This window comes from Gastrolobium bilobum, unplaced genomic scaffold (assembly GCF_033153095.1).
Source record: "Gastrolobium bilobum isolate Gb01-03AN ecotype WA unplaced genomic scaffold, APGP_CSIRO_Gbil_v1 utg7006, whole genome shotgun sequence".
NCBI lineage: Eukaryota > Viridiplantae > Streptophyta > Magnoliopsida > Fabales > Fabaceae > Gastrolobium > Gastrolobium bilobum.
In genome coordinates, this window is record NW_026897872.1 from 80,551 (window position 1) to 91,807 (window position 11,257).

Below are 11,257 nucleotides of genomic sequence, written 5' to 3' on the forward strand. Positions count from 1 at the left end.
AAGAAAGGAACGAAATAGAGACGCTACAAATGTGCCCAAAGAAGCTGATCAGCAAACGAACATATGTTGTTCCAAATACCTATTTATACACGAATATGCACTATTCGATTTAAAAATGGTCATTTAATTATTCGATTTAAAAAATAAAATTTGATTTTTAAAAGAAATTCTTTTCCCACCATCCATATTTAAATTCAAAAATTTAAATCATTTCAAATTTCGAATTTTAGATCAGATGACCAATTCCAACATAAAAAGCAATTAAAATAGTTGATTTCTTTTTGGATATCAATGTGATGGGCAGTGAGACATTCAATGCCTTGTCTGCCACCACAAACGGTCATTTAATTATTCGATTTTAAAAGAAATTTTTTTTCCCACCATCCATATTTAAATTCAAAATTTTGAACCATTTCAAATTTTGAATTTTAGATCAGATGACCAATTCCAACTAGAAAAGCAATTAAAACAGCTAATTTTTTTTTAGATACCAATGTGATGGGTAGTAGGACATTCAATGCCTTGTCTGCCACCACAAATGGTCATTTAATTATTCGATTTTTAAAAGTAATTCTTTTCCCACCATCCATATTTAAATTCAAAATTTTAAACAATTTCAAATTTCGAATTTTAGATCAGATGACCAATTCCAACATAAAAAGCAATTAAAACAACTAATTTCTTTTTGGATACCGATGTGATGGACAGTGGGACATTCAATGCCTTGTCTACTACCACAAAAGGTCATTTAATTATTCGATTTAAAAATTAAAATTCGATTTTTAAAAGAATTTTTTTTCCCACCATCCATATTTAAATTCAAAATTTTAAACCATTTCGAATTTCGAATTTTAGATCAGATGACCAATTCCAACATAAAAAGCAATTAAAACAGCTGATTTCTTTTTGGATACCAATGTGATGGGCAGTGGGACATTCAATGCCTTGTTTGTCACCACAAATGGTCATTTAATTATTCGATTTAAAAATTAAAATTCGATTTTTAAAAGAATTTTTTTTTCCACCATCCATATTTAAATTCAAAATTTTGAACCATTTCAAATTTTGAATTTTAGATCAGATGACCAATTCCAACATAAAAAGCAATTAAAACAGCTAATTTTTTTTAGATACCAATGTGATGGGTAGTGGGACATTCAATGCCTTGTCTGCCACCACAAATGGTCATTTAATTATTCGATTTAAAAATTAAAATTCGATTTTTAAAAGTAATTCTTTTCCCACCATCCATATTTAAATTCAAAATTTTAAACAATTTCAAATTTCGAATTTTAGATCAGATGACCAATTCCAACTTAAAAAGCAATTAAAACAGTTGATTTCTTTTTGGATATCAATGTGATGGGCAGTGAGACATTCAATGCCTTGTCTGCCACCACAAACGGTCATTTAATTATTCGATTTAAAAATTAAAATTCGATTTTAAAAGAAATTTTTTTTCCCACCATCCATATTTAAATTCAAAATTTTGAACCATTTCAAATTTTGAATTTTAGATCAGATGACCAATTCCAACATAAAAAGCAATTAAAACAGCTAATTTTTTTTAGATACCAATGTGATGGGTAGTAGGACATTCAATGCCTTGTCTGCCACCACAAATGGTCATTTAATTATTCGATTTAAAAATTAAAATTCGATTTTTAAAAGTAATTCTTTTCCCACCATCCATATTTAAATTCAAAATTTTAAACAATTTCAAATTTCGAATTTCAGATCAGATGACCAATTCCAACATAAAAAGCAATTAAAACAGCTGATTTCTTTTTGGATACCGATGTGATGGACAGTGGGACATTCAATGCCTTGTCTACTACCACAAATGGTCATTTAATTATTCGATTTAAATATTAAAATTCGATTTTTAAAAGAATTTTTTTTCCCACCATCCATATTTAAATTCAAAATTTTAAACCATTTCAAATTTCGAATTTTAGATCGGATGACCAATTCCAACATAAAAAGTAATTAAAACAGCTGATTTCTTTTTGGATACCAATGTGATGGGCAGTGGGACATTCAATGCTTTGTCTGTCACCACAAATGGTCATTTAATTATTCGATTTAAAAATTAAAATTCGATTTTTAAAAGTAATTCTTTTCCCACCATCCATATTTAAATTCAAAATTTTAAACAATTTTAAATTTCGAATTTTAGATCAGATGACCAATTCCAACATAAAAAGCAATTAAAACAGTTGATTTCTTTTTGGATATCAATGTGATGGGCAGTGAGACATTCAATGCCTTGTCTGCCACCACAAACGGTCATTTAATTATTCGATTTAAAAATTAAAATTCGATTTTAAAAGAAATTTTTTTTCCCACCATCCATATTTGAATTCAAAATTTTGAACCATTTCAAATTTTGAATTTTAGATCAGATGACCAATTCCAACATAAAAAGCAATTAAAACAGCTAATTTTTTTTAGATACCAATGTGATGGGTAGTAGGACATTCAATGCCTTGTCTGCCACCACAAATGGTCATTTAATTATTCGATTTAAAAATTAAAATTCGATTTTTAAAAGTAATTCTTTTCCCACCATCCATATTTAAATTCAAAATTTTAAACAATTTCAAATTTCGAATTTTAGATCAGATGACCAATTCCAACATAAAAAGCAATTAAAACTTTCTTTTTGGATACCGATGTGATGGACAGTGGGACATTCAATGCCTTGTCTACTACCACAAATGGTCATTTAATTATTCGATTTAAAAATTAAAATTCGATTTTTAAAAGAATTTTTTTTTCCCACCATCTATATTTAAATTCAAAATTTTAAACCATTTCAAATTTCGAATTTTAGATCAGAAGACCAATTCCAACATAAAAAGCAATTAAAACAGCTGATTTCTTTTTGGATACCAATGTGATGGGCAGTGGGACATTCAATGCCTTGTCTGTCACCACAAATGGTCATTTAATTATTCGAGTTAAAAATTAAAATTCGATTTTTAAACGATTTTTTTTTTCCCACCATCCATATTTAAATTCAAAATTTTGAACCATTTCAAATTTTGAATTTTAGATCAGATGACCAATTCCAACATAAAAAGCAATAAAAACAGCTAATTTTTTTTAGATACCAATGTGATGGGTAGTGGGACATTCAATGCCTTGTCTGCCACCACAAATGGTCATTTAATTATTCGATTTAAAAATTAAAATTCGATTTTTAAAAGTAATTCTTTTCCCACCATCCATATTTAAATTCAAAATTTTAAACAATTTCAAATTTCGATATTTAGATCAGATGACCAATTCCAACATAAAAAGCAATTAAAACAGCTGATTTCTTTTTGGATACCAATGTGATGGACAGTGGGACATTCAATGCCTTGTCTACTACCACAAATGGTCATTTAATTATTCGATTTAAAAATTAAAATTCGATTTTTAAAAGAATTTTTTTTTCCCACCATCCATATTTAAATTCAAAATTTTAAACCATTTCAAATTTCGAATTTTAGATCAGATGACCAATTCCAACATAAAAAGCAATTAAAACAACTGATTTCTTTTTGGATACCAATGTGATGGGCAGTGGGACATTCAATGCCTTGTCTGTCACCACAAATGGTCATTTAATTATTCGATTTAAAAATTAAAATTCGATTTTTAAAAGAATTTTTTTTCCCACCATCCATATTTAAATTCAAAATTTTAAACCATTTCAAATTTCGAATTTTAGATCAGATTACCAATTCCAACATAAAAAGCAATTAAAACAGCTGATTTCTTTTTGGATACCAATGTGATGGGCACATTCAATGCCTTGTCTGCCACCACAAATTGTCATTTAATTATTTGATTTAAAAATTAAAATTTGATTTTTAAAAGTAATTCTTTTCCCACCATCCATATTTAAATTCAAAATTTTAAACCATTTCAAATTTCGAATTTTAGATCAGATGACCAATTCCAACATAAAAAGCAATTAAAACAGCTGATTTTTTTTTGGATACCAATGTGATGGGCAGTGAGACATTCAATGCCTTGTCTCCTACCACAAATGGTCATTTAATTATTCGATTTAAAATTTAAAATTCGATTTTTAAAAGAATTTTTTTTTCCAATTTACTCAATAAAGAAAGTTTGTATATGTCATGTAGTGTGAATACAATTTGTAGAATTGACCAGGGAGTGACACTTGGCAAAACTTTCCAACATTGAACTCTCCTTTATATATATATATATATATGATAGCCATATATTTTCTCCCCTAATTACATAGATTTAAAATGCATATTCCTAAAACACTGATAGGCCATGGTAGTTAAAATCGGAAAGAAGATAAAAAATCGTAAAACATAAAATCTTAACATAAAAAAAAATTGTAAAAACATAAAAACGTTTGAAATTTTGATGAAATCGTTTTGATTAAATTTTTTTATAAAATCATAAAATCGCATATTTAAATTAAGATTTTAACTATAGTTAGGTGTCGAAGATACACCATATATAATAAATAAATTTTGAATCAATTTTTTTTAGTACAGAAAATCAATTTTGAATCAATTTTTTTATGGAAGGTCAATTATAGAAATATGAATGCCAAAATATGTGCATGCACATCACCTTAAATTAATAATTTTATTTTGAAAAATCGAATAACTATGATAAGGCATTGGAGAAGGATAAGCTAATAGTAATAATGGGTACATGAAAATTAGAAATAAGTCCAGCCCAAAATTACCATTTATTATTATTTTATTTAATTTTATTAGTGTGGAGAGAAGCATAAAGCCTCCAAGCTCTCATGCCTCAGCCTCAGAATAAATAAAAAATAAAGGAGGAAAACAAAAAACAAAAAGGGTGTGGATTTTCTCTCTGACTCTGATTCTCCGAATTTAAGATCGATCGTACCTTTGATTTATTGGAAAAATTGCTCCAGTCGGGTACGTATCGATCGTCTAATACTGAATACAACTTTCGTATCCCACATGTATTGGGGATCTTTTGCGTATCAGTGGCTCCGTTTGCTACCATAATATAATAACATTTTTGTTTTATCACTTTTGTGATCTGTGGATGTGTTTGGAGTATTGATATGTATTGCAATTCGTTTGGGTGTTTTCAATTTTTATTTTTTATCAATGGGGTTTGCTCCTTGCGCTGAGATTACTGAATATATGTTTCTCTGTAGTTGATTCATTCATTGCTTTTCCTCATTTATCTGGACCTGTCAAGAAGTTTAGCATCGTAAGTTCCAATATTGAAATTCCGAGGTGATTGATTTTCAGTTCTTAAATGCATGCAAAATTAGCAATGCGATATATCCAGTGTTATTATTATAAATTTTATTCAGCTAGGTGAGCAATGTTGTAAAATTTCTCCTGAATTTTCCTCATCAAGTTTATTTTTTATATTATTTTTTAATTCATGGAACTTGATTTTGGAATAAGTAAATCATGGATGTTGAGATATATAGTCCCACATTGATTGTATGTGCAACTAATGTGGAGTTTATAAGGCCTTGGGCACTCCCACCCTTAGAGCTAGCTTTTGGGGTGGTGTATCCCAAGGTTCTTTACATGGTATCAGAGCTTCGCCGCCCCCCACTTCCTCTTGTGGCGTTTCTTAGCACAGGTAGGCTGGGCCTGTTGCATTGTCCACTCTTCAAGCCTAAGGGCTCTTGTGTGAGGAGGCGTGTTGAGATATATAGTCCCACATTAATTGTATGTGCAACTAATGTGGAGTTTATAAGGCCTTGGGCACTCCCACCCTTAGAGCTAGCTTTTGGGGTGGTGTATCCCAAGGTTCTTTACAATGCTTGTGAATAGATGCGGTATAAAACTTAACAATTGTGTTCATAGTTTTATCTTTTTCCTCTTTCTTGCTTTTTTGGTTTGCTCCTAAAATGGTTTCATTGGTTGGCAGTGGTAGCAGGGAAATGTCTCCTTCTGTTTCAGTCCAGGAAAAAGGAAGTAGGAACAAGAGAAAATTCAGGGCTGATCCACCTTTAGGGGAGCGAAATAAGATTATTCCTGCACCTCAACACAAGTGTCTCAGTTATGAATTCTCTGCTCAGAAGTTTGAAATAACCCCAGGTCATGGGCAAGCAGCAGCTGCATGTGACCTGTGTAGTGTTAGCCAAGATCATCATGAGGGATTGAAGCTTGACCTTGGATTGTATAGTTCTGGAAGTTCGTCTGAGGTCGGGCCTAGTCAACCTAAGGAAGAACTCGAGGCAGATGAATTCAACGATGCTGATTGGAATGATCTCACAGAAGCCCAGTTGGAAGAACTTGTCCTGAGTAATCTGGACACCATTTTCAAGAGTGCAATTAAAAAAATTGTTGCATGTGGCTACAGTGAAGAAATTGCTACTAAGGCCATCTTAAGATCCGGAATCTGTTATGGATGTAAAGATACTGTGTCTAATATAGTTGATAATACTTTAGCATTTCTTAGAAACGGCCAAGAGATTGATCCTTCACGAGAGCACTGTTTTGAAGATTTAGTGCAGCTTGAGAAGTATATCTTGGCTGAATTGATTTGTGTTCTTCGTGAGATTAGGCCATTCTTCAGTACTGGGGATGCTATGTGGTGTTTGTTAATTTGCGACATGAATGTGTCACATGCTTGTGCAATGGAAGGTGACCCTTTAAGTAGTTTAGGTAGTGATGGCACTGCTGATGGCTGTACATCTAGCCAAACAGAATCACAACCAAAAGCAGCAACCAAAGTCCCTGAGTTGAGTCTTCCAAGTCCTTGTAAATCAATTCCTGTGGGTTCTCATAATTCTCATTCAAAGAAATCCTATGTGGCAGGAATTCCTGGTAGGAACAACTTAAAGAATTCCCAAATGATTGGTGGACTCTTGGCGAATGAGGGATCCAGTTGTGGATCTAATTGTGTTGATAAAGCATTTAGTTCTGCTGGAACATCTCAGGAAGAAAAGTGTGGAAATGTTAGGAAGGTCCATTTTGGTAGCACCAAGAGGGACTACTTTCTTCGGCAGAAGTCATTTCATGTAGAAAAAAGTTATCGGACTTATGGATCTAAAGGGTCTTCTAGAGGAGGGAAGTTGAGTGGCTTGAGTGGTCTAATCTTGGATAAAAAACTTAAATCTGTCTCAGAATCTTCTACCATAAACTTAAAGAGTGCATCCTTACAAATAAGTAAGGCAATGGGAGTTGATGTGACTCGAGACAATCTTAATGCTAATTTCTCATCTAATACTGGATCATGTATCCCCTCTGCATTTAGTCTGGATTCTCCTGATGCCGTTACTAGATCAACCAATACTTCATATGCAGTACATGCTACAAATACTATACCTGCGTTCAGTAGCCGAACATCCTTATCAGCTACGGATACTGATCTTTCCCTTTCATTGTCTTCAAAAATCAAGCCTTCTACAGAAACTGTATGCTGCAATAATGAGGCACCTAATAGTAGTTATATGAGAATACCATATGACAAGTCCCTGGGGCAGTGGCTACCCCAGGATAAAAAGGATGAGATGATTTTGAAGCTGGTTCCAAGGGTTCGGGATTTGCAAAATCAGCTTCAAGAATGGACAGAGTGGGCCAATCAGAAGGTTATGCAGGCTGCCCGTCGGCTGAGTAAGGACAAGGCTGAGCTTCAGACACTGAGGCAAGACAAAGAGGAAGTTGAATCTCTTAAGAAAGAGAAGCAATCTCTGGACGAAAATACCATGAAGAAGCTTTCTGAGATGGAAAATGCCTTGTGTAAAGCTAGTGGGCAGGTAGAGCGAGCTAATGCCGCTGTCCAAAAGCTAGAGGTGGAGAAGGCTGCCCTGAGGAGAGAGATGGAAGCTGCTAAGCTACGTGCCACAGAAACTGCCGCAAGCTGTCAAGAGGTCTCAAGGAGGGAAAAGAAGACCCAAATGAAGTTTCAGTCATGGGAAAAACAGAAGTCCTTGTTTCTGGAAGAGCTAATTATTGAAAAACGAAAATTGGCGCAGCTGTTGCAGGAATTAGAGAAAGCTAGAATGCTACAGGAGCAAGCTGAGGTATGCTATTTTAAGCTTATTCCAACTTATTTCTCATGTTTCTTTATATCTTTTAAACATCCACGTGATATCTAGACTATTATGATATGGATCAGGCTGTAGTTTGGTCTCATGGTGTAATCTTAAAAAGTAGAAAAGGAAGTTGTGATTAGAGAGTTGTTATCTTAAGTTTCAAAACTCCTCCACTCTCATTTTATTACAACAGCAACAACAACCAAACCCTTTTTTCATTGAGTGGAGTTGGCTTCACGGATCAAATGACAGCCATTGTGTTTCTCAAAAAACCAATTCTTCAGAGAGGCCGTTTAGATCTAAATCCTTTTTAATGGTTTCACTTAGAGAACTTTTTGGTCTTCCTTTGCCTAAAATTATTGGACTAACCACCATTTCTAACAGGGGCATTTATTGTCTCCACTCTCATTTTATTCTGAATAAAAATAAGTGGATTGGCATGCCTGAAGCTAGTATTTGTTATCCATTTCTATGCATGGCTTGATCATTATCATCGAATCCATGTAGAATGAGTGGGTAGTGCCCGTATGTTAAATGATATGGTCTCAAACTAAGTTTCCCCTCGCCACAGCGTTAGCTATCAAGGTAATAATAGTATCAACTCCTCACCTTTTCAAAAATCAAGGACTACCCCCCAAAGTATTAGTATTCATTTGATGATCTATGTTAGCTGAGAAACAGACACACAGTTTAAATAACTAGTGTACCTTTTTTTTTCACCTGCACCTTGTTTGTTTTGTTTTTCTTTGAAGGTTCTATCCATCTTTTAGTTGCAGCTCTCGTCCTTAAGCTTTTTACGTCACAAGAACAAAAATATGTATATAGTTGTAGGGAAGTGAAACATGATAAAACAGTTTGGTACTCAATAGTCAATACACTTGCACCACTTGTGAGATTCCGCAAATGCAACCATTCTTCTATCTATATAGGTGCTAAATGAGATTTGTTATTGGGTATGTTCTCATTGTAAAAGGAAAATATCACAGGCTAGATGGCAGCAAGAAGCAAAGGCAAAAGAAGAACTTCTCCTACAGGCCAGTTCTATAAGAAAAGAAAGAGAACAAATTGAGGGGTCAGGAAAATCCAAGGAGGATATGATCAAATTGAAAGCAGAGAGGAATCTGCAAAGGTATAGGGATGATATTCATAAACTTGAAAAAGAAATTGCCCAGTTGAGATTAAAGACTGACTCATCGAAAATTGCTGCACTGAGGATGGACATGAAAAATGGCACTGCTCTGGCCGAACCCCGGACTTCATTTATCTCACAACTAGTCATTGACTACTCAGTGACAGGAGGTGTGAAACGGGAACGGGAATGTGTGATGTGCCTTTCCGAGGAGATGTCTGTTGTATTCCTCCCATGTGCCCATCAGGTTGTTTGCACAACATGCAATGAGCTCCACGAGAAACAGGGTATGCAAGATTGTCCTTCTTGCAGGAGCCCCATCCAGCAGCGTATTGCTGTTCGTTTTCCTCATACTTAATTTTTTTCTGGAGTGAGTTGAGTGTTTTGAATAATAATGTCTCAGGGACTAAGCATTCAAATCATGCATCTCGAGAGTTGAGATACATTAAGTTGCTTTCAATGCCAAGGTTGATTCTTCGTTGGTTTTTTTTCTTTTTCTTCTGCTGTTTGATGTTTTTAGAATTTCTTTTTTTGTTAAGGTGCGCTTATTAATGCCGAAGCAGTAACCAATTGGCCAAACAGAAAGAAAGAACACTTATCTTCCTTAGCTTGTTTGATAGTATAATGCTCAGCTCCTCATGATACCCCTCTTCCCTATTATTATGCTAGAAACAATCGAAGGGAGGTGATCAGACATGTTTTTATTTTTCTTTTCTAATATCTTCCTTTATTATTTGATCGGACACAAGTAGAAGCCGAATACGCAACTTATCATAGACATCAATCCTTATGAACACGATACAGATCCACACGAGGAAGAACATGAACATCAGTGATCACCCCACATGTGCCATTCAACATTTTTGACTAAATGGCCTTTATGATTCAAGCTACAATGATAAAATGTGGACTTCAAAATCAATATCCCCACCTTCCATGGAGTGTTTGACTAACGTGTAATAATTAAGCAGTACAATTACCTTTTTAATGAATATAATTTTATAAATTCATTAGTTTGTAGACTTTTTTATGCGTAAAAAACTACGAAAAGGAATACCAAAAAAAAAAAAAATCCGAAAAGGAATGCCATGTTATACTATTGATCATGAAATATAAAACATCAGTTATTTGTTGATTTTTTTTTTCATTTTGGTTAAATGTTATTATTATTCAATTTTGTGTGTGTGTGTGTCATTACTCATTTATACATAGATGGAGAGAAATTTAGCACAATGATAAACAAAAACATTTTTTTTTATGTTAATAAAAATATATGGAAGATAAGATTTCAAAATGATGGATGGCAATAGTTGTTTTTTATGTGTCTTTGGCCTTAGCCACGTGTCATCCTTTACTTGGATCCAAAGTATATTCCACTTGAGCCCCATGGGTCTCAACACTTTTCAGTCATCATCAATGATATCGTCGACCATAAAAAATGAAAGGGAAATTTTCAGCAGAATAATCTCTTACATAAAAATTAATTTTATCTCTTATATTTTTCACATATTCTATATAGTAGAGCCGGCAAAACGAGCTCGGCTCGACGAGCCAACCCACCCAACCTGTTCAACGGGACGGGGCGGATTGAGTTTTTCAACCCATCTCAAAAGCGGGGTGGGCTCATTTTTTGGCGGGTTGATGGCGGGCATAGGCGAGTCGAAGTGGGTCAATGTAAAATAAGCTCGGGCTGGCGGATCAACCCACCCAACGGGGCAGGGCGGATGAGTTTTTCAGCCCATTTTCAAAAGCGAAGCGGGGCAGGCTGACTCATTTTTTGGCGGATTGATGGTAGGCGGGGCGGGGCGGCTGTCCACTTTATCACCTCTACTCCGCCCCGCCCACTTTACCACTTCTACTATATAGTCTCACATATTTTTATATATGTGTAAAAAATAATTTTATATATCTTACTCAAAATAAAAAAAAATTCTTTGTAACATATTATATCTAAAACCAATTTTTATCGTATGTAAAAATATGGATAAATATAGGGGTTCGATTTCTGCTGTGTGTATAAATAATATTTTGTTTGTAAAGACAAAATTCACTTTAATAATCTTTATAATTTGAAAAAATTAGTCTTTAGCTATCGACTAAAAGAT

The 11,257-nt window shown here is 33.8% G+C and overlaps 1 protein-coding gene across 3 annotated transcripts; it reads left to right on the forward strand.

Annotated features, from left to right (window-relative positions):
* The first annotated feature begins 4,793 nt into the window (after positions 1-4,793).
* On the forward strand, positions 4,794-9,613 carry LOC133310963 (putative E3 ubiquitin-protein ligase RF298). 3 transcript variants are annotated; one of them, XM_061511961.1, is made up of 3 exons: positions 4,794-4,928; positions 5,911-8,011; positions 9,010-9,613. In XM_061511961.1, exons 2-3 carry the CDS (start codon positions 5,924-5,926, stop codon positions 9,508-9,510), a joined length of 2,589 nt encoding a protein of 862 aa, XP_061367945.1. In that variant the 5' UTR covers positions 4,794-4,928; positions 5,911-5,923; the 3' UTR covers positions 9,511-9,613. The 3 variants fall into 3 exon arrangements, with proteins under 3 accessions (XP_061367945.1, XP_061367944.1, XP_061367943.1); XM_061511960.1 differs by lacking the exon at positions 4,794-4,928 and adding an exon at positions 5,741-5,818; XM_061511959.1 differs by lacking the exon at positions 4,794-4,928 and having other exon boundaries at positions 5,891-8,011.
* Positions 9,614-11,257: the final 1,644 nt, after the last annotated feature.